Source organism: Micropterus salmoides, unplaced genomic scaffold, assembly GCF_014851395.1.
Source record: "Micropterus salmoides isolate LMB-PRFRI ecotype aquatic unplaced genomic scaffold, ASM1485139v1 Ms_hic_scaffold_1, whole genome shotgun sequence".
NCBI lineage: Eukaryota > Metazoa > Chordata > Actinopteri > Centrarchiformes > Centrarchidae > Micropterus > Micropterus salmoides.
The window spans coordinates 52,054,174-52,082,082 of NW_024040040.1; the positions used below are offsets into that span (position 1 = coordinate 52,054,174).

General features: G+C 42.6%; 1 protein-coding gene and 1 pseudogene across 3 annotated transcripts; one reads left to right on the forward strand and one right to left on the reverse strand.

Annotated features, from left to right (window-relative positions):
* LOC119896614 overlaps window positions 1-27,909 on the reverse strand; it is an 858,889-nt pseudogene that overhangs the window by 247,068 nt on the left and 583,912 nt on the right.
* LOC119896576 (polyhomeotic-like protein 3) lies at window positions 1,180-27,836 on the forward strand. 3 transcript variants are annotated; one of them, XM_038710071.1, is made up of 13 exons: window positions 1,180-1,376; window positions 1,484-1,739; window positions 7,621-8,287; window positions 13,516-13,668; window positions 14,718-14,825; window positions 15,505-15,712; window positions 18,237-19,388; window positions 20,718-21,049; window positions 22,117-22,282; window positions 23,543-23,654; window positions 23,942-24,062; window positions 25,690-25,984; window positions 27,072-27,836. In XM_038710071.1, exons 3-13 carry the CDS (start codon window positions 7,640-7,642, stop codon window positions 27,224-27,226), a joined length of 3,450 nt encoding a protein of 1,149 aa, XP_038565999.1. In that variant the 5' UTR covers window positions 1,180-1,376; window positions 1,484-1,739; window positions 7,621-7,639; the 3' UTR covers window positions 27,227-27,836. The 3 variants fall into 3 exon arrangements, with proteins under 3 accessions (XP_038565999.1, XP_038565996.1, XP_038566006.1); XM_038710068.1 differs by having other exon boundaries at window positions 1,181-1,376; window positions 1,484-1,735; window positions 27,072-27,834; XM_038710078.1 differs by lacking the exon at window positions 14,718-14,825 and having other exon boundaries at window positions 1,182-1,376; window positions 1,484-1,735; window positions 27,072-27,834.

Consider the following 27,909-nt stretch of genomic DNA (forward strand, 5'->3'; position numbering starts at 1 on the left):
TAACTAATAAATAAAGTACTAGTTATTACTAGTTAAACGGGAATAGTTACTAGTAACTAATAAATAAAGTACTAGTTATTACTAGTTAAACGGGAATAGTTACTAGTAACTAATAAATAAGTACTAGTTGTTACTAGTTAAACGGGAATAGTTACTAGTAACTAATAAATAAAGTACTAGTTGTTACTAGTTAAACGGGAATAGTTACTTGTAACTAATAAATAAAGTACTAGTTGTTACTAGTTAAACGGGAATAGTTACTAGTAACTAATATATAAAGTACTAGTTGTTACTAGTTAAACGGGAATAGTTACTAGTAACTAATAAATAAAGTACTAGTTGTTACTAGTTAAACGGGAATAGTTACTAGTAACTAATAAATAAAGTACTAGTTGTTACTAGTTAAACGGGAATAGTTACTAGTAACTAATAAATAAAGTACTAGTTGTTACTAGTTAAACGGGAATAGTTACTAGTAACTAATAAATAAAGTACTAGTTGTTACTAGTTAAACGGGAATAGTTACTTGTAACTAATAAATAAAGTACTAGTTGTTACTACTTAAACGGGAATAGTTACTAGTAACTAATAAATAAGTACTAGTTGTTACTAGTTAAACGGGAATAGTTACTAGTAACTAATAAATAAAGTACTAGTTGTTACTAGTTAAACGGGAATAGTTACTAGTAACTAATAAATAAGTACTAGTTGTTACTAGTTAAACGGGAATAGTTACTAGTAACTAATAAATAAAGTACTAGTTGTTACTAGTTAAACGGGAATAGTTACTTGTAACTAATAAATAAAGTACTAGTTGTTACTAGTTAAACGGGAATAGTTACTAGTAACTAATAAATAAAGTACTAGTTGTTACTAGTTAAACGGGAATAGTTACTAGTAACTAATAAATAAGTACTAGTTGTTACTAGTTAAACGGGAATAGTTACTAGTAACTAATAAATAAAGTACTAGTTGTTACTAGTTAAACGGGAATAGTTACTAGTAACTAATAAATAAGTACTAGTAGTTTTATGGAGCGAGTCCGTTTGAAGGACTAATGTGAAACCGGTTTGCAGCAGCCTGTTGTGCAGGCCTACATGAGTCTTCGCGGTCCTCCTGAGCTCTGAGTGGTGCTGTCTCTCCCTGCCCTCCTATGAAAACTGCCTTCCACTGCATTTCTCCACCAGCGGACTAACCAGGGCCCTCGCAGCCGCTACACGGTGGCCCCGAGCCGGGCTGATTCCCACCACAGACCCGGCAGGTGTGACGGTGGTGGTACACCGGAGGACGGCGGGCAACACATCCCCTCCTCTGGGGGCTGGATTTACGGACTGCTCCGCGGGAAAAGATCGGGATGTGATGAAACCCTAATCAAAGTGCGACACACACACACACACACACACACACACACACACGAGCCCATGCATTATCATAAACGGGCCTGCTTTGCATTGCAACTTCGCGTTTCTTGCCTCTTCTGCAGGGGCTACAGGCGGATAATCAGACGTGAGGCTGGTGAAATTATTGTCTGGGGGGAGGGTGACGCGCACTTCAACAGCCCCTGCGCTGTCAGACGAGGAAGTGAGGCTTCACACACGCCCATTTCAGCCTGTCGACCCTGCTAAAAAAGCCCAGACCCGTTCATCAGATAACAGCAACAGACTTTATAAACATGCGGTCACCCTCGGATGGACGACACCGGGGATAACCTGCAGGACGACGCCGTATTCAGGGGGTAGGTGAGCGAAGAGCTTTACGCAAAACGTGGATATGACAATTTCCCACAATGTTATTATCGTGAGACTTCTCCACTGTGCAGGCCTGTCTCCATCTTTCTTTTTTTTTTTTGATAGTCACATGCATGATCTCCGGCCTAACTGTCACCGAAGTGCAATGTGACTCGTCAGTGTCATCGCCTTCCTGTCAGAATAAAGTCACGCTGACGTGCACGGCTAATAGGCTGCGGGCCAGATGTCAGCATCTGCCCGCTGTGCGCGGAGCGGCACCTGCTTGCGTGGTGATGGTGCGTGAATTTCCTGAGTTCAGGCTGCAGACTGAGCCCCCGTTTAAACCAGAAACCCCCCTTTTGATAAGACTGTCGCCCAGATTGGCACCCATCTGTAGCAAGTGTGGAGATAACTTACTCACTGGGGGCCCTGGGCTCCAAAACTCCTTCTTCTGTTGATTATGACGAGACTAAACCTATAAACATTTTAATTAGCTCATCACCTTATCTTAAAGATTAGGTAAATCATTTGGCGACCATTTGGCTATTAATCATTTTCACTGGTTCCACCATGTGAGGAAATTCTGATTGTTTTCATCTTTCGTGACTGTAGACTTTGGGTTTTAGATTGTTGGTCAGACAAAACTAGATTTCAACTCACGATTCTTTTAATTGTTAATTGATCTCACTGTGAATCACTACACCCCCATTGAGTAATGTCCACTTATTCTTCTTTTTAACTCAAGAGTTCTCAACTGTATAAGGTCTTTTTTAAAGTTGAACTTGCATCAATATATCGTGTTGACTATTTGACACTTTTGTCAGATGTGTGTGCGTAGATTGAACTTGGGTGTTTTTCAGGTGAAAAAAAAGCGGGTGTGCGTGGATGTGAGCAAGAGAGAAAAATATCGCCTAGTTGCTGCGTCATTTGAGTTTGTTTCTTTAAACCATGGCAAAGGTGAAACATTGACAAAATCAACTAATTATTAGGATTAAAGGAGGATCCGGTACAGATACTTTAGAGTATCATCAGAGTAAAATGTGTCAATATCTGTTTTCTAATAAAATATAAAATAGGAACTATATTACTAATTATTGTAATCAGAAATGTTGCTCTGAAACTCAATTCTGAGGCTGTTCTGTAAAAAGCTTTCAAATAAATATAGCAATTTCTGATCAACCAATTTAAGGCTTAAATAACTAACTTTCAGTTAGTCCCGCCCATGTCCAGTTTAAGTCCCGCCCATGTCCCGACTAAGTCCCGCCCATTTCCGTATATGGCTGCAGGCAATTTAATTTGTTAACCAGATATACAGACGGTGTTATTCTCGCTCATTCCTACTGATTACACACTGCAGATCAATCATGTATTTAAATTCCAACTAAAATAGACACTTTTGTGGTCAGCAAGAAAGGACTAGTTCCACCATTGGAGTGGTTACCTGCTTTATGCAAATTTAAACTAATTTGGGATTCAAGTCCTCTAAACATTAAATGGAAAGTATTATAAATGTAGTTTTTTTAAAACTTGAAACTGTGAGCTGGATTGTAATAATGCAGAAATGTATGTGAGTTAGACTAGTTAGAAGAAGATTTTCTTGCATTGATAAAGTAAAATATTTGTTTTAACTCATAGTATGAAGTTGAAACAAGTTTTGAAAAGTTCAATCAACTAAAAAAAGCAACTTTATAAACTTGTGAGTGGAAACAAAAGCAAACTTCAACTTGGAGTTAAACTAACTCGTAAAATGTCTTCCTGTGCTGTTGATTGTTTTCCCGATTAATCAACTAATCGTTTGGTCTATAAAATGCAATTTCACTGAGCTGAAAGTGATGTTTTGTCAAGATGTTCAGTTTGAGCACATAAATGACATAACAAAAGAAAATCATCACAGATTTGAGAAGCTGGACTCCGAGAACGTTTGGTACTTTATAAGTGACTAATCGGTTAATCTGTCATTAAATTCAGTCATTGTTTGTTGCAGCTTTAAAATAAATTATAGTAGTGCAAGAAGACAAAAATACACAATGAAACTATAATATTCAGATCACTGCAGTGACGTCAGGAGCCAAACGTAGCCTGACATCTTTGTAAACTCAGTAATGTGCAGCAGACTCTCAGTTGTGTTTGCAGTGGTGGCTCACATTAACTGCCGCCATGGCTCCAATCCAAAACATGCGGCAACAGTTGATAGTAACGGTGTCGTGTGTCAGTCAGTCTGCAACAGCCGGTGAAGGCACCGCCAGTGTTGTGGTCTACCATTTACCTTCAACATCAGGAGCCGCTCTGATAAATGTTTCAGACAAAGGGCGACTGTCACGTGATAATCATGTGACAGTCAAAACAAACTGCAGGGATTGTTCAACACATTCAACACTTCACCGTCACACTGAAAACACGCGTGGAGAGTTTATCCTGAACAACGTTAAGATAAAAATGTTTGTTTTAGTTACATCTGTCTGGTTTTGGCTGGTGCGGATGTGGAAAAACTCTCCGCCCTCTAAAGTCCCTAAATGTTTTAATTATTTGGCTTTTTGATCGTTAACTGCTCGTTTATTTATTTAAGTTTCCCAACCAACTAAATGGTCTCTTTGTCTCTACTTTCTTGAGAATTAGTGACTCAGATCTTTACAGGACACTTCTGAAGAAATATCAGGATATTACAGACACATAAAATGCAGAGTTACTGGTTTATTTCCCGCCACACAACTGCTTTTCACATATACCAGGCTTTATTAATCAAGGTGGTGAAACCAATAGGAATCTTACATTTCTGCCACTTAATACTGATGAGCAACTAATTTTCAAGTCAGTTTTTTTTTTATTGCTTAGGCACAATTTCTGAAAATTATGGTTATTTTCTTTACACACTAACCACAAAACCTTACACAACAATAAGCTAAACATTATACATCTCTTGCAAAAGCAAACAGGTCTTGCAAAACTTCAAAAATTTTGTTTATGCATCAATACAGGACACACAAACAGGACACACGTGAAAAAACACCAGCTTTTTCTGTGTGTAGGGAAAAGCAGCTGCAGCTAAAGTATGTAGTAAAGTAAAACACACACAGATGTGCAAATGTGTGAAGTGTGGATGTGCTTTCTAAACGTACCGCACTATCAATACAAATAAGGGGAAAAGGTTTTTTTTTTTTTTCTCAAAATGTTTTCTTCCCGATTGCTAAAACACAAATACGAAAAATTTGGCCGATTGTGTCAAAACTCAGACCCAACACTCGGAAATAAACATCTTACTTCTATGTCAAACTTATGCAATCAAAACCTAATACTTCTTTTGCAAAAGGGCCTTTTTTGATGATATATTGCTCATTTAAATAACAACACACTGATGAACTTCATTCAACACACAGCTGTCTTTTATTTTCTCACACAGGCCTCCTACAGTAAATCTACTCACATTTAAATAAACTCAAAAAGCCTTAAATATGTTTTACCTTTGCAGAATTAAGGTACAGTAATCAATACTTTTGTAAACTCACAGCAACAAAAAAAAAAACAACCCTGAGAAACATAGTTGTGTAAGAGATGGATATGGATCACGCCTTCGATTAGAGTCGGCCACATCACCGCATCCACACAAGCGACGTCCTCCCTGTCTTACGTGTCGTATCCAACCGTGACTCCACCTGAATGTCTGGGCATTTACTATCCAACGCCAAGCCGAAAGGAGTTCCTCAGTCGGATTGAGAACTGGGGAGTAAAGGGGGCAGCTTACCTGAAGTGTCTTAAAGTGTGTGATTTGCATTTTGGGTTTTCCCAATAACTGCAGAAGTTTTAATTCTTATGTGTTGCATAATTGATTGCAAAGTGCAAAGCAATTGTTGCCTGTGTGTAAAGCATGGTCACAAAAGGTAACGTTTTCATGCTTTGGTCTAAGCATTCACTTTCAGTGTGTTAGCGAGTGGGGAAAAACAAACGTGAACAAAAGTTCAGTAGAAGAAAATAAAAACTTGTGGGCTACTTTGTGCGCTTGGCCATGAGATTTCAGCCACATCACATGCAGTGTTTTAATTATCTAAAAGTGTTTTCACACGTGTCACTGTGGAACGCCAATTGGCAAAATACTGTAGCAAAATAGAGACCAATGTTTAGGTTTTAGTGTTTAAGTGTGTTACTGAGTGCAAAGCAGAGAACGTGCATTCAGTTTGGCACAATGCATTGGCTTCAAGAATCTCCGTTAGTGTTTAAGCACTTAGAGAGTTGCTCTGGTTCTCACGCCCTGATGAAGGAGAGATAACTGAAGATGATCGGTGAGGTTAAGAGTTACGATTTAAAGATGGCGAGTTACAGCCGGCTGTATGTGTGAGATAGGGCTGGACAATAAAACAATAACAGTGATTATCGCAATATTATTTTTTTCAATTACAATATAACAAATGTTCAGTAAATATTCAATGAATGTTTGATTTTTTCACTTAAATCACAGAATTAGGACTTAATTTTGGAAATAAATCTGTGTTTTTTAAAGAAAAAGGACTGAAAAAAGCTTTTACTTAACTTTTCTCATGCATATTTGTTAACAGAGTTTTTATCATAATTGTTTTGAATGTTCTGCCTCAGATTTGTGATGTGATTCACTGTTTGGCCTCAAGTTTTGACCATAAAGAAGAGTTTAAACCACAATTAACCATCAGGTTTCTTCAACTTTGCCTTTATTAAACCCGAAAGAAATAACGATTTGAAACTTATCGTGATAATTATCGACAGATATGCAACTTTTTATCGTGATAACATTCTTGTCCTTATCATCCAGCCTTAATGTGAGACATGTTATTTCTTCCTTTTTTAGAGGCTCCACGTTGCATAAACTCTGCATAATGCTGCCTACAGACAGACTCTGTAGTCTGTGCACACACAAAGTGATGGAGGGAGTCACAAGGCTACATGCTACGAGGACATGACCTCAGTATCTTCAGTCGTAGCCGTGGCCCTGACGTCGGCCGGTCATAAATCAGCTGGTGTGGGCCAGGCCAACTAACTGGACTCTAATATTGACTATAAGTAAACTGTCTTAAATAGCCCAAGATTACAAATTTGCCTCAAAGGGCTTTATAATCTGTACAGGATAAGACACCCTCCATCCCCAGAACTGCTTCTTGGGGGCAGGAGAAACAAGTTGAAACTGTGAACTTGTTAGCAAACAGCTGCTTCTTTTCACTTCCGGCAGCTACAGAGCAACATGATGGTTCAGACGTTGCATCTCCACTGGTCTAATGATTCGATTCCAATTATCAGGTCAACGATTCGATTGGATTTGATATCTCAGTGCGTCACGATGCATCACCTCAAGGGTGGAAATTTCTAGGCACTAGTAATTTAATGTAACTTCATATAAATATAGCTAGCATTGCATAGCATTATTACTGACCTCTGCTGCTGCTGCTGCTGTTAGTATAGAGGCAGATACGTGTTGAACTTCGCACTTTACAACGCTCCAGCCAAGCCACGTTCACTCCACCTTAATATATCTGTCCCTTTTTCTTGTCTTGTCTAGTGTAGTTACATGTTTGTGTCCTGTAACGTGATTATTGTCATCTTGTATTGAGCACCATGGGCCCTAAGATGAAGCCGTGTTTGTGTCTCCTGTTGAATGTGAGTCTCTCTGTTTGCTCTGTGAGGGAAATATCTGGCTCTGTAGCTGCTAGATGCTCCGCCGTGTTCATGTTCGCTAAACGGCGCTCTGAGGGCGCTGACAGTGAACCAGAACAGTAAAGTTGTAGCTGGACAGATAAACAAAGACCAAGAGAAAGTCACTAAAATCTCTTGGGGGGAGCTGCAGATCAAGGATTACAGCCACTTTAAAACGTACGAAGAAGAAACCTGCATCTTTACTGATTTGACGCTTTAATCATCTCTCCGTCTGTTACAGTGTGCTAAAGTGTTGAAGGATGGACAGGGAGCTGGTTCGACAGAGCCAATCAGATCACGGAGAGGCCACCAATGGAACCAGTCCTCAGACTTCCACCGCCGCGCCCGAGTCCTCCACCCAAACGACCCCCTCCCCTCCTCGGCTCACCCCCAACCCCATGCTCCTGGACTCCCCTGCGCCCACGCTGACGCCCACCACCTCTTCCCCTCCTCCCCCTCTCACCCCTGCTCCCTCCATCTCTGCAGCCCATGGCCCGAAGATGGCGGCGGCAACAGCTGGCGCTCCATCTCCCCACATCCTTATCCCCGCTCCCCCTAAACTCACCCAGACTGCAACCCCCACCCTTCGCACGTACTCTCGTCCGATTCTTCCCTCCCCTACGGGCGTCTCCAAAACACCTCCTACCACACAAACCTCCACCTCTTCCTCTCTTCTCTCTCCTCCTCCTCCTTCCTCCTCCTCTTCTTCTTCCTCTCCTGTTGTAGCCAGCACCATCTTGCCCCTCTTCTCTTCTTCTTCTTCTTCTTCTGCAACACACAGCAGCAGCACCACCGTGTCAACCAAGACCACCACCAGCCTGACCAACGGGAACATGAGGCCTGTATCCACGCCGACCTCCACACCAATCACGCCCTTTCACACACCAGCCAGTCCACCTGGCAGACAGGTAACGGATGCACACACACAAGCTGAATATAACTAGAGGAGACACGCTGTGAGACAAACTGTGTGTTGAATATGAAGCAGACAGTTAGCTTAGCTTAGCATAAAGACTGGAAACAGAGGGTAACAGCTAGCCTGGCTTTCTTAAACGCTAACACACACCAGCTCCCCTAAAACTCACAAATGAACACGTCTCATATCTCATTTGTTTAATCCGTATAAAAAAACAAAAAGGACACACGCTTGTTTTACAGGACGTTAGGTGCTGGACTTTTTCTTTGCCAGGTGCAGCAACTTCCTTTTACACTTTAGTTGTCAAATTAATCCTTTAATTTCATTCCTCCGGCGTCCTAAACAACAAAAAACTGTAAGTGTCATTATGTCAAGTGTATGATTATATTTCTATCTTCGTTTCACCTTGAATATTTCTTGTTTAATTGCCCTCGAATTTATTTTTCCTAAACCTAACCAAGCAGTCTTGTTGCCTAAACCGAACCAGATGTGACGTTTGACAACGTTAAGTAATAGTTTTATTTTGAAAATGTATCCGAACGTTGCACATTTATTGTTGCTAACTTGATCACGGCGCCCTACACGTCCAAGAACGATGCTAAAGGGGAACGCAGGGTGTTAAAAAGCGTCACCAAGGGATCTTGACCAAGCGTCCATATGTGACGAGTTGAGAGTGAGAATGTGCTTCATTAATTCAATTCAATCTTTATTGTCCCACCGGGGGAAATTTGATTTGCAATAGTGTTAAAACAGCATACATGAGACATGAACAAAGACGAGGACAGACATTACCGTGCACAACATCTATTTGTTCGTCTAACGGTAGCCCCAAAACTGTATTACACTCCGTTACTTGCTTATATTTTGTTATTTTTGCTGCACTAAGTAAAGAATGTAGGGTTTTTCTGAGATTACTTCAGCTCCAACAACACCGTCAGGGAAAGATTCAGTTCCAGTTTTTGTGTCTCTGTAGTTTTTCCTGAGTGATATTTTGTGCTCTGTGGAAACGTTTCCTCAGAAAGTCAGTTCAACACAAACACCAGATGTTCAGAGCTGCTGCAGTGTAAGCACAGGTGTAATGCACAGTGGTACGTTGAGCTAAGGGACAAAACGTGTTAGTCACATCCCAGAGTTTACAAACTTGGCTGGGTTATAACTGAAAAATCACACAGATGTAATTGAAAACATGCATTCAAATGATATTCAGTTCAGGTGATCTAGTCCTGGTAGTGTTCATGCCTGCTGACTGATACACTTCATTGGTTTCACCTGTGCGTTTCCTGCTGTGACGAATTAAAATATCTGCTGTGAAAAACCACCTTTATTTGGAAGCAACAACTTTTCTGTCCCTCTCACTTTTAATATTTCCTGTATATTTTGTTCTCTCACTGTCCAGTAGAGCTGCAATGATCGAAGCTATTTTGATAATCAATTAATCGCATTAATAGTCATTTCTTTAAGCAAAAATGTTCTTAAATGTAAGGAATTGCTGCTATTCTTGGTCATTTATGAGAGTGAATGGAGTCTTTGGGTTTGTGGACTGTTGTTTGGACAAAAGAAGCAAATTGAAGACGTCACTTTGTGCACTGGAAAACTTATATATGAAAATAATGGTTAGTTGCAGCCCTAGAGAGCAGACGAGAGAACATCTGAGTTGATAGAAACGTTGATCGTCTGAGTTGCCTGCAGTTAATTACTGTGAGCTCAAAGCAACAAGGTTAAGGAGCAGCAGCAAGGTGCAGGGAGTGCTTTGCATACTGTTTGGCCCTATGTTTTGCCTCTAAGGCTACGAAAGGCTGACGTGCAGACATTACTTAGGGCTGAAAAAAAAAGATTAGTTTTATTTTAAACAGTCAGAGACTAAAAGGATTTTAAAAAGTGTTAGAGCAACAATGATACAGAGATTTACATTTGTTTTTTGTTATACTGCCATTATTTTGGTCTCCATTTATTTATTTATCTACTGTATCTATAAATCAAACCAAACCCAGGCCCTGGCTGCAGACTAACCAGGTTTAAACTACTGTATATTTTACACACTGCATAGTATCAGTGTGTGTTATGAACCTGCGATAGAGAGCTGGTCTCAGTGAGCTGTTGAAAAGCTTTTTGTAGTATCCTAAGTGAGACGGGTTGAGGGGGAGTTTGATCAGAGCAAAGCCAAACCACAGCTCTTCTCTTTAAACTTTAAACTGCACTCAACATCGCAGATGACGTGGAACATTTATTTTCTCTTTAGCGCTCTGTACAGACGCGGTGACAGAAGCTCTGTGCTGGATTCTCTCTGCGGCGAGATCGATGGTTTTCGCTGGGTATCGGATATCAAAAATAAGTCAAGTACCAAAAAACTGGCATTAAATGTCTCGTCAGAGGTTTTATCTTTTTGCTCACTCTACGACCATCACACAGTCCCAGGTTTAAATCATACCCAGCCCTACAAACCTCGCCACCGCGCTCCAAATTCAGATTATGTGGACCTTAATCCTGTTGACCTTTCAAAGTGTGCGCTAATCCAGAAGCTTAAACACATTAAAAGCATCTCAGAGTTTCCAGCGTTCATCTAATGTAAAAATAAGTTCAACATACATTAAAGAGTTCTTATGTATTTAAAGTGTGTAGTTGACAGTTATGGTTTCCTCTCAGTTTCCGTTCATTGTCTACGTGTCACATCCTAAGCTTAGTTGTTTTTGTGAAGAAAGAAACGTATAGCTGAACGGTGAGCATACATATGTAAATACACACACAAACAAACACAGTGTGTACACGGATGTAAAGACTTTGCTACGTGTGTTTTATCTCTAGTTAAAGAGAGAGGGCCCTTGTGGAAAATAAGAGGTAGAAACGGGTGCTGTACAAGCTTTTTTGTATGTGATTGAAGAGATGCTCCCCTGAAAATATGGATGTTTTGAGCATCAGCAATTCACTTAAAGATGTTGTTTGCAGTGTTTCAGAGCCAGCTGTCTACCCTACACAGTATTTGATACTCAAACAAGTGAAACAAGTTATCAGTGAAGTATTCCTTTAAATTGCACCTGTTTCTGACACAGCGAGGTGCAGACCAGAGTGAGCTTCAATGTCATATTATGCTTTTTGTCTTTTTCCCTCTCCTTTATTGAGTTATATATCTGTTTTGTGCATGTAATAACGCGGATCACGGACCGTCTATCAGACATATCTGCATGGATGAAGGCTCGTCCCCTTCAACTAAACCTCTCTAAGACTGAACTCTTGGTCATTCCAGCCAAGCAATCTATCCACCATAACATCAAACTACAAATTGACTCCGCAACCATCACTCCAACCAGGGTGGTGAGAAACTTGGGTGTCATGATTGATGACCAGCTGTCCTTTTCAGACCATGTTGCTGCTGTCTCTCGGTCGTGCCGCTTTGCTCTATACAACATAAGGAAAATCAGGCGCTACCTCACTCAGTATGCCACCCAGCTTCTGGTACAGGCCATGGTTACCTCTCGCATCGACTATTGCAATGCCCTCCTAGCAGGTCTCCCAGCTTGTGCGGTGAAACCCTCACAAATGGTTCAGAACACAGCAGCCCGACTGGTTTTTGATCAGCCCAAAAGGACTCATGTCACTCCATTACTCAGTGACCTCCACTGGCTCCCCGTGGCCTCCAGAATCAAATTCAAGTCACTAATGCTGCATACAGAGTGACTACTGGGTCTGCACCATCTACCTAAACTCCATAATACAAACTTACGTTCCTTCTCAGCCGCTACGCTCCTCCAACGAACGCCGCCTCGCTCTGTCGTCCCTTCACACAAAGCAATCCCAGTCCCGGCTGTTCTCATCTGTGACACCACGATGGTGGAACGAGCTACCACACGGGCGTCCCACTCTAACTTCAAGAAGCTCTTGAAAACTCATCTCTTCCGAGAACACTTCCTCTTATAACACCTCTAACTCCTAACCTCTAACATGCACTTCCTGTGCTCTTCTTCTTCTGTCCCCTACAATGATCCTGGGTTGATTACACTTTTTGTTAACTCTTACTTCTTTCCCTAGGTATCAACCCCATTGATGCGAAATGTGCTATTAGCTCTTGCTAGTATTTATTGCTGCTCTTACTAGTATGTATTGTCAGTTGTAGATCTCGGGCTGTATTTGATGCTCTGTTGATGCTTGTATGTTGTTACTGAAATGTAAGTCGCTTGGGATAAAAGCGTCTGCCAAATGAGAAAATGTAAATGTAAATGTAATAGGTTTGCAAAGTCCACCTCAAAGGGAGTTCCCATCTCCCACAGAAAACTCTGCTCTGAACTGCCTGAAAGCAGCTCGTTTGTAGTCCAGCACAAGAAAACACGTCATAACGCTCGCCAAGCGGCTAAATCTACACGCCCTCAAAAACACCGGTGTAAAAACAGTGAGCTGCAGCACACAGCTCTCCTCTCCCTTCCAAACACCAGCTACCCTCCAGGCAGTCAGTGGACATAAAGTTGTTCCTGTGATGTAGAGACAGAGCTCAGTTAAAACTTTATGGATGAAAGATCCTTTTGTTACAGATTAATAACTCACCGCTCTGAAACTCTCGCTCCAGTCCATGTTGCCAAGCTGGTCGGCAACATGTACAGCTGAACTGAAGCTGTTTACCGGTTTTGTATTTTAAGTGTTTGAAAAGTCACATGACTGATTGGTGAACTATATGTAAGTAAACCACCCCCGTCTCCGCCCTGATGAAGGTAAAGACGGCCGAAAGAAACATGGAGAAGAGTTGTGCGATGTGTGTTACTGTGTAACAACTGAAAAAAATGCCGATGTTTGAGTCCTGACAGATTTGTGTCCTGTTTGTCATGAGAAGTGCTATGTAAATAAAAGTGGCTTGCTTTGCCTAGATGCTATCTTAGTTACGTCAAAGGCCAGGGGCGGTGTGACGTTTGCTGTTATATTTATGGGCTGTAAACAACCTGGGAGCTCTGGAAACTAAATGAGTTTTAACTTTTGAAGAAAAAGACCAACTTTAAACGTGTAATGCCACGTTTCTTTTTACAGACAGTTTAACATCATACAGAACTTTTTCAATTGTTTACTCTTTTGGTTTCCACCCTTTATACACAGAGACTACACACACACACACACACACACACACACACACACACACACACACACACACACACACACACACATCACTGTCCTGCTTTCCTAGGAAATGTAACAAGAAGACGTTCCTGCTCTGAAGCTCTCCTCTCCCCCCTTTTGTTCCAGGTATCACAGACTCATCCTGTGGGCACACCTGGTCTTGTGCGAGCCAATCAGAGCCCGTCCCCTGTCAGGCAGAGGGTATCCCAGCAGACATTGCTCCTAGGGAAAGGTCTCAAAGGGTCTGGACAAGACCAGGTGCTGCTTAGAGCCCAGATGGTAAACACGGATACACACACGAACCCACATTTACATACATTTCTCTGTCTAATCTGGTTTGCTGCTTGCAGCAGCAGCACAAATTACCAGTATTCAAATGAGATAGTAGCAATGGGTGCAAAGGTCAGAGTGGCGATGCATTCAGGTTATGTGGGAAATACAGATGCTTTAGGCTTTCTGCATGAAAACATGTTTCACATCCGCTTTTAAAGCTCGGGGTTTCAGCAGCAGGCCAGAAACATCTGAGCATACGTTAGCAGTTGAACATCAATGTATAATAATAATAATAATAATGATGTTATTTAAATGTGCTGTGTCTCAGGATAAACTGCTTGAGATTTACCACATTGAAAATAATTGGTGTAATGATGATCACAGAAGGACAAGACGAAAATACACCTTTTTATGCATAGTTTCAGGATTAAAAAGAGGAAATCAAGTTAAACTAGAACAAAGAAATATATTAATATTTTGATGATAGGAGTAAGTGAAGTAACCAGAGAGGAATGTTTTTTTTTTATTTAATCCTGTGAAAACCTGACCAATAAGAAAGCAACTGATTTAATAATCTTATAACTATTCAGTATTCTCATCAGTTTTATTCAATTATGACTTTGCAGCTTTGCACCAAATTGACAGTCACCAGGACATAAATGTTGCCACAAATCTCACTCCTTTTTCGACCTTCCCTACATAAAACCTTACAAACAATATGCAGAAAGCGTGGCCTATAGATCTGTTTGAACTTCAAGTAATGTCAAAACCCCAAAAAAGTCACTGATCGTGGATGCTACTGTAAAAAAATAAATGCTAGGTCTGAACAATAAGACGCTTAAGAACAGAGGAAGACGAACTGTTTTTGTTTTCACAGTGTCAGTAAATTGTGCCGAGAAGCTGAGGAAGAGATTAAGAAAGAGGATATGATTCAGAGTTGGTCTCACACACAAACATGCATCTTCAGTGCTGGAATGTGGTTGCGCTGTGCTGTAATCCCTGCTCTCCTCTTCGTGTTTCCTCCTCTGTTTATTCTCTCCCTTTTCTTCCTGCAGCTGATCCTTACGTCTGCCATGCGACCTGCCCTGTCCTCTGCTTCCTCTTCTTCCTCCTCCTCCTCCTCCTCCTCCTCTCCCCCTTCCTCTAACCCTGCCTCCGCTCAGGTGAGCAGCCGAGCAAATCCAACTTTTTGTGTACGTGCATGAATGAATATGAATATCAATCGACTGTTCGCCAACTCCCGCCCCCCTCAGTGACAGTTCACTGTGATAACACACGTTTACAACTGAAATTCATGAATAGTTTTTGAAACAATGGGTCCTTGACAGAAGCTCCTTCCCCTTTCCAGAGAGACTGACAACTGTCACTAACAGACTTTATCAGCTGTAGCTAATTAATCTAATTACCACCATGACTTTGTACAAAACACCGTCCCAAAATGTTAAACCTTTGCTTTCTATTTGATTTCTGGAGGAGAGTTAGATGAGAAGATTTATACCACTCTCGTGTCTGTCTGCTGAATGTGAAGCTACAGCTCGCAGCCGTTTAGCATAGCTTAGCATAAAGACTGGAAACGGAGGGAAACTGCTAGCATGACTCTAATCAGCGGGCAATAACATGCTCCTCCTTGGCTCTGAGCAGTAACTTCTCTTAGAAAATGTTCCTATCGTATTCATGTTGTACAACCTTACAGTACCACGTAAGCTAAACGCAGTCTCTGTTTGGGGGGAGGGGTCCAGCGAACAGTCACTTCTCGAACACCTTGAATCGGAGCCCGAGAGTAAAAGACGTGTGTGAGATCTAACTGAACATCTTTCTTTCTGTCTCCCTTCTCCTTTCCAGCTCCAGAGTCTCACCCTGAGGCCCCCTCTCCCCGGGGCCCTCACCATCCCGCCCTCCCTGCGCCTTAAACCCCCCTCCTCAGCCCCGCCTCCCCTCTCTCGCCCTCACGCCCCCCTCTTCCCCCCTCTCAGGCCGCGACCGCAGCCCAGCACCACGGCAACGGAGAGCCCGACCACGCCCAACCGCCACCTCTCCGTCCCGCCTCCAAGTAAGTCCCAGAAGGTTAACCAACACTGGGTGTGATATCACTGTGGGCGTCTCAGTGTTTAATTTAGGTTTTATATTGACATTGGGTGAACCGCTGAAATCTAACCAGGCTGGGAAAGTTGCAGGTTTGCTTTTAGAAAAAGGGAATAATACATTTATTTTTTTAAATAGAAAACTGTTTAGAGTCACTCAGTCAAAGTTAAATGGTAAAACTTTCTGCAAAGTGAGGGAGACGTGTCCCTACGCTCTCGTAGACAGGAACCGGTTATTAAAAGGTAGACACATTTACGGCTCCTACAAACATACATGAGCTTCAGTTTTATTGATTCAGAAGATAGACGTGAAAAGCTTTGGCCTGTGAGGTAACCCGATCCACTAGCGCTCTATAAATACAGATATTCACCTGGGTATTTGTGTTGTGCTACGAGCCGAGCGATAATTAGTTTGTCAGTTTGTGCAGCAATTATCCATAGTCTTAGTGAGTCACACAAAACCCCACTGTGAAACGGTATTCTTTAGGTAACAGATAAACACAGTAAGGGTTCACCAAACGTTTTAAACCTGGTCGGTGTCTAAAAGGGGTTATTGGATGACTAAGAGAAGAAAAAACAGAAACATGTATTTCTGAAAAACAAAATTGCTTAATTTTAGACTTTTTTCCCCTTGTTGTTGCTTTATTTCTAGTAAAATAACTGGACAATTTTCCCTTTCAGGCAAATTACAATAACACAATCATAGAAGCTCTTAGTTGAGCAGGTCTCAACCTGTTGACAAGTTAAATGTAGCTGTGTTTTAAACCACTGGTTTTATATCATCGGAAATAGAATATCTTGGAGGTTTCGGACCGACAAAACATTTAAAAACACTTACACTACTTTGACATTGCAAAGACTAAAACAATCAACTGATAATTAAAAATTGAATTGTAAGTAAATCCGTCTCTTGCCCCTGAACTGTGGTTGTACTGAGCTCCCACTGAAACTTAAAAGGTTAAAGAAATGAACAAGACATCTAAATATTATTTTTATTTTGTACTATTTAAAGCCTTGTTGATGCAATTATTATAGTGTTGAACTGGATACATGCACTGTTGGTTTTGTTGTTTTAATTGAATTTCTTGACATTAAGAAAATTATAGAATATCGCCAACCTTGTACTTTAAATACACGTGCTGTTGTGTTTCAGTACTCAGGGGATGTACTTAGAGTCAGACTAATATGTCAGTATGGTTGAAAGTAATTGCTCATTACAGATGGATCCGTATTAGCACACACATATGTTGGCAGATAAGTGACAATAAGTGTGTGGAAATGTCAAAAGCATGTGGGAGGTTTTTTTTGGTTTTTGTACATGTAGGGCTCCGTGGTCAAGTTAGCTAGAATAACAATGCAACGCCCAGGTACACCTTCAAAATAAAACAAAGTTGTAAAATGAAATGAAACATTGCACTTTGGTTAGGGTTATGCACAGAAACTAATTGGGTAGGTTTAGGAAAAGATCAGAGTTTGGCTTAAAATAACTACGTTACTCACGTTATTTAAGTAACGTAAGGTAAATAACAGTAGCTGTGTTTCCATCAGCGTTTTATTAGGGTTAGAAAAGGTTGATGGAAACGGCAAACTTTGAAAAACACAAAAAAGTTTTTACGCTCACTTGAGGTGTTTTTTTGTCGAAAAAGAGTAAATGTGCTAAACGGGAGATGGAAACACCTTTTCCGAACAAGTTCTGACGTAGCGAATTTGTAACTCTCGTCTGATCAGCTGTCTTGCTGGATATTCCCATAACGCACAGAGACATTGCAGTTTGCTTGCTTGAAACACATTCCTGAGATTTTCTAAGATGGTCAGTGGTCCTCAGGTCCATGTGACTGGTCTTGTTTCTGGTTTCAGACGTCTTGTTTATTACAGTCATGTGTAACATCAACTACTGACCTGGTTTATTCGCTTCAAACCAGCTTCTGGAATCGCACGTATTTCACATTTACTTTTTGTTTCTTTTTTGCGACATTTCAAAAATACGCATAAAATTCGCATGACGTTTAGACGGAAACGTGGCACCGGTCTCCCGGGTGAAGGCCTGGTTTTTGGCCAACCTGTCCACCACGGCCGCCTCTTTACTCTGACTTTTTGGTACTTTTAGCATTGAAGAATGGCACCAAAGGGGTTTCCCCCCAGTGATTAGAAAGGATGTCATGTGCGTTGGAACCAAACGCTGAAAGACGTGACAAAGCGTAGCTATTTGACGCTCTGGGAATGGAAACGGTCTGACGAGTTATGTATATACGAACCAGACTTTTATATTCTCAAATATCAATGTGAGCCTCAAAAACTAAAATCTGAGGTTCAGTATCTTGTTCACCTCAGCAGGAGGACAGACCAACTTATGGATTTAGTTTCCTAAATCAGACAAACAGCTGATGCTGGGATTCAAACCAGCAGCTGGTTTCTGCTCATAAACGTTTGCTGCTTGAATCCCGAGTTTCTTCACATTTAATTGTTTTCTCCTTCTTCCTCTCCCCCTCGCAGCTCTTTACTCTCCAGTTCGAGCCGTCCCTCTGAGACCCAGACTTCACTCTCCAAACGGTCACAGAGCGGCGTCGCCAAGGCAAACCTCAACCCTCCAACCAATCGCTGCTGCGCCCGCCGGTCACGCTTCTCCCGTCAGCAGGCCGCCGGCTGGACTAAAGAGCTGTCCGTTAACTCAAACTATGCTCGGGACCGGCCAATCCCAGCACAGCTCCTTATCTGTGACCAACCCCCTGTCTGTTTCTTCCCACTTCGAGCGCTCGCCTTCTGCGGCGAGGCAGCTGCAAATCATCGCCCTCTCTTCGGGCCGCCAGCCGCAACCTGGCACCTTCACCCACACTGTGCAGTCAGCGCCTCCGGCTGTAGAGCCGCCTGAGCTGTCCAGCCAATCAAAGAGGACTTTGAGCAGCGAGGAAGCGCTTCCTATTCCTCTAAACCCCTCAACGCCAAAAACCACCTCTCCCATGCCCTCACCTCCGTCTCTCCTGAGTCCAGCATCCCCTCCGAGTCAGGCTGGTGCTCAAACACAGACTCTGACACAGAAAGGAAAGGCGAAGGAGAGCGAGGAGCAGCGAGAGAGGGGACGAGGGCTAAGACAAGCGATCAGAGATGAGGGGAGTGTTAGTAAAGACCTGAAGGTGGAGAGAGATGACCAAAGAGAGAAGGTGAAGGAGGAGAAACGGCGGCTTTCAACTGAGAAGGACGTGAGCCTCGTCAGTCAGAAGGAACAGGAAGTTGAAACCGGGAGAGAGGAAGAACAAATGGAAGTGACGGAGGAAGGTCAGAGCGACAGAGAGAGGGCGGAAAGAGGCGAGGAGAAAAAGATAGCGGAGGAGGAAGAGGAAGGCGAGACCGCTATGGACCAGTCTGAGAACCTGACGAGTCAGATTCTCCATCAGTACCAGAACACAGATCCTATCCCAAAGTGTGATACCGTTAAAGACTCCAGCGTGGAAGCAAAACCCGTCCCGGGTCTCATTTCAGCTCCAGTTCCAGTGCAAACCCCAGCGTCTGTCCCAGCACCAGCTCCAGCTCCAGCTCCAGAGGTCTCCCTCCAAAGTCAGAGGCTACCAGAGTCTCATCGGGACCTCCAGCCTGTCAGCCAGGAGGACTTCTGTGAGAACATGTCGACACACTCTGACAACCAGTCAGGTACCTTCAACCACACACCTGTAGACCCGACTCACGTGCACCTTTGACCCACACGTTCAAGACATCAGTATGGTGTAGGAGAGAGGAGGACGTTGGAGCCCAGTTGTGGTATCAGTACTGTTTAGGGCTGTAACGATTTATATCGTCCAATCAGAATTGTCTGAAAAGACCGGTCTTAAGACCCCTTTTTGATGGTCTCGGTCTCGAACATCCAGGACTCGAGGACCATAACTTTGGGAATAAAAATAAATTGCTTTTGCATTGTCTGATTTATTTGTCAACATCCAAACTTTTATTGGATGTAAAACTTCAAATGCCACCGATAACGCCCCCCCCACCCCCCTTCAGACGCACTCCAAGAAAGTGAAGGAGAAGGTGTGGCTGTCTGGGAGCAGGAGGATGTGTCAGCGAAGTATTTTAAGAAAACACACACAATCTGTAAATTCTGCAGAGCAACCTTACAGAATATAACAAATGTTAATAAATGAATTAGCTCTTAATTTTTCTATTAAAATATTTATTTTGTTGAGGAAAAGGGACTGGAAAAGGATTTTTTGTCCGCTGTTTGGCATCAAGTGTTTGTTCTGATCATAAACAATAGTTTTGGATAATTTTGGATTTATTCACGCACCTTAAAAACATTTACTAAATTTTTCTTTTTAATTAATTAACCGTTGAAATGTATATTGTAACAGGCTGTATATTAACTTATTGGGAGATAACTCGTAGTTGAGCACCCCCGAAGCTTCGACTGTGACATTGACAGTCGAATCAGGCTCTACTGTTGTTATGTACTGTACTGTAAAAGACACAGTCACTCATCTGCATGCGGACAGTATGTTGGAAGACTTTCCACCAGGTGTTGAGGTCTGTGGTCTAGCTCATCCCAAAAGTTGCTAGATGAGGTTCAGGTCTCTGTGCAGAGCAGTTAAAGGGATAGTTCAGGTTTTCTGAAGAGAGGCTGTATGAGGTACACAGTCTGTGTATTATCTGCAGTAGATGGAAGTCAGTGTGTCCTCAGTTCGGAGACAGAATAGAAGCTTGGGAACGTACTGCTGTGGGTCAGCAGGAAAACATATTTCAGCCATCTCCTGCAGGTCGTAAAACTCACTGTGGAGAAGTAAACAACCTAACCCTTTGACTTCTTCCACACCAGCCCGGATCTTTTTAGATCTGTCTCTGTGCACAGAGGCATTGTCAGAGCACTGTTGTCTAAAATATGATCGTAGCATTAAGATTTATCTTCTGTGAAGTCGTGAAGAACAGCGTCTGTGTGTATCTGACTTAACATGTTGGTCTAACTCGGATCTCTATCTTTGCTCCTCCCAGCCTTGTCCAGCCTCTCCTCTCAGTCCCCCCCCTCCTCGCCCTTCATCACCCCCTCGGCAGAAAACCCCCCGCCCCTCGTCCCGGCTCAGACCGCCGCCCCGCCCGACCTCAGCGTATCGCAGCATGAGACGGAGACCGTCGACAAAACGGTCGGGGAGTCGCAGCACCTGGCCGAGACGGAGCTCCTCACCCAGTTGGAAGACAGAGAATCAGAGAGCTTCAGCCAATCGCTGAGCAGCCCCTGGGAGCTGAGGGCGTGGCCTGAGGGACGACAGGTTCTGACTCACCTGGTGGAGGGATTTGTCATCCAGGAGGGGCTGCAACCGTTTCCTGTACGCACACACACACACACACACACGTTTCACACCACACTGACGGCTTTAGAAATATATTACTGATGTTGATTTATAATGTTAGCAGCAGTTATTAATGTCTCATATTCATTTTTGTTTTGTCAATATTCTACAGGCTAATGTTGGAAAGTTAGATTATTCTGTCAGCTGTAGAGGACATCATTCTCTTTATCTATTCAGGCGCTCTGTGCCAGACCTGCATTAATAACTGGAGCGTGGGACAGACCTGTCTGTGCAGATACTTGCCACAGATTTCAGTATCTTAATTCAGCAATTCATTCAATACAGCTACAAAATATTTCTCAAGAGTCGAGTATCAATCTAAACAAGAAAATCAAGTTACATTTACAACAATCAGACAAGTTTCACTAAATCCAGTACAGAAAAAAAGCTGCTGCATCTCTGATGTATTCTGGATGTATTTCACACATGACCAACACAAACCAGTAAAATAAATGTCTAATTTATTAAGAATAAAAATCACTCCCAAGTCAAAATGCAAAAAGCAATATATACATATAGTTTAATTATAAGAATTTAATTCAATCGATTGTAGTTTTCTATTTTCTAAATGTGCAGAAGTAACTGTCGCCACTTAAAGTAGTAGCGGTAGTGATTATAAAGTTTCCATGAGAAGTTTGAGTAGATTGGAGGTCCGTACAGTAAATCTAACTTCAGCAGCATGAAGCCACTGTAGTGATGAGTTGTCAGGGCTCAAGAGTTTAGTTTTAGCTCCGTGAAGCGGCTGAACTTCAGTGTTTCTGGCGTCCAGCTCCTCACGTTTCTCAGCAGCACTGCAGAATGTACGTTGGTTTAGCTGATATTTTAACCTGCTTTTGAGGAAGTGCTTTCTAGTTTGCTTGGGTTCCTCTGTCCTTTGCAGAGTTTTATCTAAATTAACTATGAGTGACTCATGAATAAAGCAAATACGGCGCCGATTCCTGTGAGAAGATATTATCCTCCCTGAAATTATTTTCTACGAGATTCTTGGCGTCTTACACACATGGAGGTTTACAAAGTGTAAAGTGTACCTTTTCATCGTGCAGGTGAACCGCTCGTCGCTGCTGGTCCCAGAGCAGGTGGCCAAACCACAGGAAGTGAACGGGACCAATGGGAAAGCGGCGTTGCCTGTGACGGAGACATTGAAACAAGCTGAGCACTCCACCGATTCAGACGTGGAGGAGGGAGGAGACACAGACGACGCCGGGAACGGTACGAGTCCTTTGACCTAGTTCGGTTTTTTAAATATTATACTGTAAATATGTAAGTTTGTTAATGGTGGGATGAACCGTCTCGTTTTCAAGGTGGTCCGACACAAAACATACAAATGGTTCTGCAAAGAAACACAAGTGACATAGGTTTATACAAAAAGAAAGCCGCGTTACATACAGAGGAACATACAAAGAAACCAGACAGGGAAAGTAAAGAACAGTATCATCATTAAAACACTGAAAATGCATCGTCAAATAGAAGTAATAGTAACAAATATGTGATTAAAGAATAACCTAACATGCCCTGTTCTCCAGAGGGTCTTTAAAAACGCAGGGTGATGATTTCAGCCCGAGCAGCAGTCCAATCAGAGGGAACAGATAAAAGCAGCAGCGCTTCACATTCGAGAAGCCGGATCCAGCATTTTTGCGTCAATTTCTGTGGATCGACAACTCAATAATCGACTAATTGATTCGGCATAGTCGTTGTGATTGATCTGGAGCAAGTTTAGAAACTGCAGGTTCATGACAAACTGAAAGTAGAGCTGCTGCGAAGGTTGAAGAACAATCTAAAATCTGAAGATTGGAAAAGGATGATCAATAATGTAAACTGGCTAAAACATCCAAAACCATCAGTCGTCAACTATTTTGAAAATTGATTCATCATTTTTTTAAAGAAAATTATCTCATTCCAGCTTCTTAAATTTAAATATTTTCTGGTTTCTGATCAACATTTTTTCATAATTAACTGACATTTTTTAGATGAAAAACTAATTGATTATTTGAGACAATGATCGATTGGTTCCAGCTTCTCGGTTTGTGGAGGATTTGTTGCTTTCCTTTGTCTCATGTGACAGAAAACTGGTGTCTTTTGGACCGTTATTCAGACACAACAAGCGATCTGAAGGTGTTAACCAGAGTTCAGACAGGCGGTTTTCACTATTTGCTGATATAGTTTAGACAAAATAATCAGTAGATGAACCAATAATGAAAATAACAGTTAGTTGCAGCCCAAGTTTTCTCAGTGTGTCGACACTCCAGTGGCACCAAGAGGAAAAAAAGAATGGGCTTAAAATAGTCTCACCGGTTGTTCCTCTTTCTACAACCTATCTAACAACATAATGACCGAGAGCCATAAACACGTTTTTCTCTGTCGCAGCTCCGCTCAGTGTATTTTTAGTAAAAGATCAACGCCGTGCGCAGCTCTAACCGCTCTCAAATAAAAACACGGCAGCCCGTGAATGTGTTTGTCTCACACATGCAGGGTCGGCCCACAGGGACAGGACCGTGCTGCACTGCCAGTTCTGCGGGAAGAGGGGCCACGCACACAACTTCATGCGGTCCAAGCGCTTCTGCTCCACTTCCTGTGCACGCGGGTGAGACCTGATTTCATTGGCTCAAAAAGCAAAAAGCAGCTTTTGTACTGTGTGACCAAAGACACTGTTTCTGAAATGCAGCAGTGTTTTTTTGGAGGGGGGGGGGGTGTTGCTCTCACAGCAGAAGTGCTAGCAGGATGTGGTGTGTGGTGTGTGTGTAGAAACACACAGGTGTTAAATACAGATATGAGTGTGAATCAAAGCAGCAGAACAAGGAAACATCACCACATGTCTTGTTGTCTCCTTCGCTCTGACCTTTTTTCTCTCTCCTTTTCTGTCTTTGTCAGGTTTAACGTGCGTCTGACGAAGCGTCTGCGGGCTCTCAGTGCAGGCAGTCGCTCAGAGAGGCCCCGCCCAGCCCTGAACAGGGCGGAGTCAGTCCCTGGGAAACCTCTTTTGCTGCGACTGGTAGGGGCTCTGAACTAACCGCCAGTTTAAAACACAGTGCTACACTACAAAGTCTGAGCGTCCGCGGGTCCCCTTTTGGATCAATAAACTAACGCACTTTATCTTTGGAGAGGTTTTCCACGGGTCTCTTATAAACTGGGTCCAAAGTTTATACCTCTAATGAGCGTGGGGTTTCGACGTTTCAGTGTGAGATGTCCTTTGTGTCTCTATGTTGAGAGCACTTGGGTCAGCGGTCAGGTCGAGTGGGTCTGCGAGAGTCGAAGTCGATGCTTTCAGCTCACTCATTCTGTCCGACCAACAGTCCAAACATATTTAATTTACAATCAAACACAGAATGTGAGAAGCGGACAGAGTGTAAAAGGTTATTCTTTGACCAGAACAAAAAGCAGAAGCGAGAGAGAACAAAACAAGACAAGAACAAGTGCAAGTTTTGTTTTAGCACGACAGCATGGTACAGTTCAGCTTACGTGTGTCATTAAACCGTCACCTGTTGAGGACTTGGAAGTTTGCAGTTTCCTCCACAGGCGACCGGTGCTGAGCTCGGATTCACAGCAGTTGCGATGGTTTCAATTATTAGTGATAACTCGTTATTTTACAATGTGAAAGCCGTCAAAAGAATCCACAGAAGCTTAAAAAACTACTCCTGCAGTATAGTCCACCTCTTGATTACATGTCAGTGTGCTTGCACAGGTGTTAACGAGCACCTGGGACTTTCGGGAGGTGAAGTTTTGAAGCCTTACAGACATTTTGGTTTCACACAACATCCTCCTCTATGAGCCAGAATCTCTTCTACAGTTACAAACTAACATTTGATTAATTTTTGGACCCAGCATGTTTTATTTTGAGCTCTCTCGTTTCGGCCAACAACAAATAAATAAGGGATTAATTAGTTCCCTGTCAGGCTTTTTAAACAGCATGTCTGTAGGTGTGAAATAAGATGCGCAGACAAAATAATTAAACAGTTATTTTGATAAATAAAATGCTTGAGACACTGTCTGGTAAACATTTCCTGGTGTAGTGGAAACCTGGACCTGATTATTTTGTCTGCCGTTTCCATTGACTTTAAATGCAGTTGAAAGTTTATTGGAGGCAGCCTCTGGTGGTCATTGCAGGAACTGCATCATCAGACACGGCGCTTTCGAAATTTTTCATTCAAGCAGGTTTATTCAGTGGTGGAAAATAACTAAGCATATATTTTACAAAAACAGCAAAGATAAGAGAAACATCTGAAGAATCAATGTATCAGGACTTTGTTTTATCTTCTTTTCTCTCCCATTAATCATCTCACGACCCCTCAGGTTCATCTGGTGATACTGTTTTAGGGGCCCGGCCCCCAGTTAAATTGGCCTTCTGTATATGAGTATATAAGTAGTTAAACTAGCTCCAGCAGCTACAAGCTTGCCTATACTTAGCTGATAATACTTCTGTAACTTCACTGAAGTGGAATTTTAATGACAGGATTTTTATTTTTACATTATTGTGATTGACACTTCATTTATTAAGACTTTTAAGAAGCATACGTTTCAGGATGCTCAAGCATTAAAAAAGGATGCAGGATGAACTCACCTGCGTTCTTAACGGACACCATCCCTCCACGAGTCACGCTCTCTCCCTCTTTCCTCTGCAGCCTCGTGATCTCTGGAGCGCCGGTCGGCGAGAGAAGGAGGGAAAGGAGAGGGCGCCGGCGGCAGAAGAGGGGGAGGAGGAGGACATGGAGAGAGGAGGGGCGGAGGAAGACGATGATGGCGGGGAGGAAGACCCTGCTGTTGCCATGTCAGCCAGGATGGAGCGCCGGGCGGCACGGAGAGCGAGGAGGGCGTCTGCGCCCACCCTGACCACCTCTACACCCTCAACCACGTTCAAACCCGCCCCCTCCCAGTGGAGCGTGGAGGAAGTAACTGCCTTCATACACACACTGCCAGGTAACTCGTCCACTAACCACGAGTGTCACTCACAAGATATAAACAAGTTGCTCACACGCCCTGGACGCCGTTCAGCTTCTTTGGAACTGGCAGCGTCTCTTAAAATTGTCAGTTTGATTTATATAAACAAACAAGTGTCTTAATCGTCAGCAGATGATGATGATGATGACGACGGGGGGCTTGCGCACAGCTTCTCCTGCGCCCCTCATCCAATTAAGTGTTTCGCAAAAACGCTGAACCGAACCGCCATGTGAGGTAACGTGCATACTTTTAACCACCAACTGTCAGTCTGAGCGAGATCACTGGGAAACATCGGGAAGACGGGTGTTATTCCCAAATAGTGTTGCAAAGTGCAAAGAGTGTTTTAATTACATCTTTTTTTAAATGAATAAATAAAACCCAAATTTAAAACGACATATTTAAAGATCACACTACATTAAGATAAAGCTCCTCCCAAATTCAGGTATTTTACATTTGAAACGATACTCAGACCTGTTAATCACTCATCTGAGAGATACGAGAGTCAGAGTCAGTGGCGGTCCCGGGCCTTGTTGATGAGGCCATGGCTGGAGGTTTTGGTCCTGATGGACAGCAGTGTTCTTGGTGAGGGAGGTGATGTTGAGGTCCTGAGAGATGATGGTGCCCAGGAAGCAGAAGGACTCCACAGTGTGGGGTCACGCAGGGTGGGGCTGGGCTCTTCCTAAAGTCTGCTACCATCTCTCAGGGCTGACCCCGAATAGTCGAAGATTCGATGCTTCGATGGGCGGAGCCTGATTCAACTGTCAATCTCACAGTTGAAGCCAGAATCCAAAATGGTAACGGTAACCCTGGGTCGTCAGGGCGCATGTGTCGGTGTAGCGTGTAAGTGTGTAGTGGCAGAAGAGACGGAGCCCCAGCTTCACTGGTGTTGTGCCGAGTTGTCCACACCTCGTGGGATTTTCGGATAATTTATCACCGTCGATGAACCACACAAAGAATTTTTTATGGTTATTAAATAGCCGGGTACTTGAAATAGACCCGCGACGTGCATGCACGTAACTCTACACTGTAGAGCGGAGTTAACCCTGTCTTTGTCTTTGCGTTTCAGGCTGCAGTGACGTGGCGGAGGCTTTCCGGCTGCAGGAGATCGACGGCCAGGCTCTGCTGCTGCTGACCGAGGACCATCTGATGACCAGCATGAACATCAAACTGGGGCCGGCTCTCAAGATCTGCGCTCACATCAACTCGCTGAAAAACCAATGAGAGAAAAAAAAAGGCAGACAGATTCGGAGAGAAAAAGAGAGAGAAGGTCAGGGCGTGAAGTCGAAGGAACACAGGCAATAAAGATGTGTGCAAACAGACAAATGGTGGGGGAGAAAGAGAAAAACAAAAGCTGACACCAAGGATGACAGAACAAAGTCACAAAAAGAGATCCGTTGTAATTTATGAGATTATAAATTTGCGGTGTGGCCTTAGGAGACCGGAACAGAAGAGGTTTGCAGAAGCATGGAGATCCCAGAGTCCAGAAGAAAGTTCATCCGTTTGGGCCCTCTGACTGTAGCAGGAGACTGATTTTTGTAACTTTGTGTACATTTTACATGCCGCTGGAGAGTGTAAATTTGAAGCTATTTCATGAAGGATTTTCAACATTTAATATATAAAATTTGTCTATTTAGTTTTTTTAGAACGTGACGTCAATGACAAATCTATCCAGTAGCTAACATAACCGGTGTGTGTAAAAAAAAATAAAATAAAAACAAATAATAATAATAACGACACGTAGACTTTGTAAGTGATTCATGAAAGTTTAATGTTTTCTATCACTATATTCTGGGCAAAAACATGTCTGTGGATTAAAAAAAAAAAGTCACTATCAGGGTAGAGACTGGTGTCTTTAATCATCACATTTTTATGGTATCCTGCTTGAAATTATTTAATAAATGAAT

Excerpts from the sequence above, each read along its gene's own strand:
- LOC119896576 (XM_038710071.1), top strand. The coding sequence starts at position 7,640 with ATGGACAGGGAGCTGGTTCGACAGAGCCAATCAGATCACGGAGAGGCC. Across the intron at positions 8,288-13,515 it reads CCAGTCCACCTGGCAGACAG|GTATCACAGACTCATCCTGT; the intron begins GTAACGGATGCA and ends CTTTTGTTCCAG. Across the intron at positions 15,713-18,236 it reads CCTCTCCGTCCCGCCTCCAA|CTCTTTACTCTCCAGTTCGA; the intron begins GTAAGTCCCAGA and ends TCCCCCTCGCAG.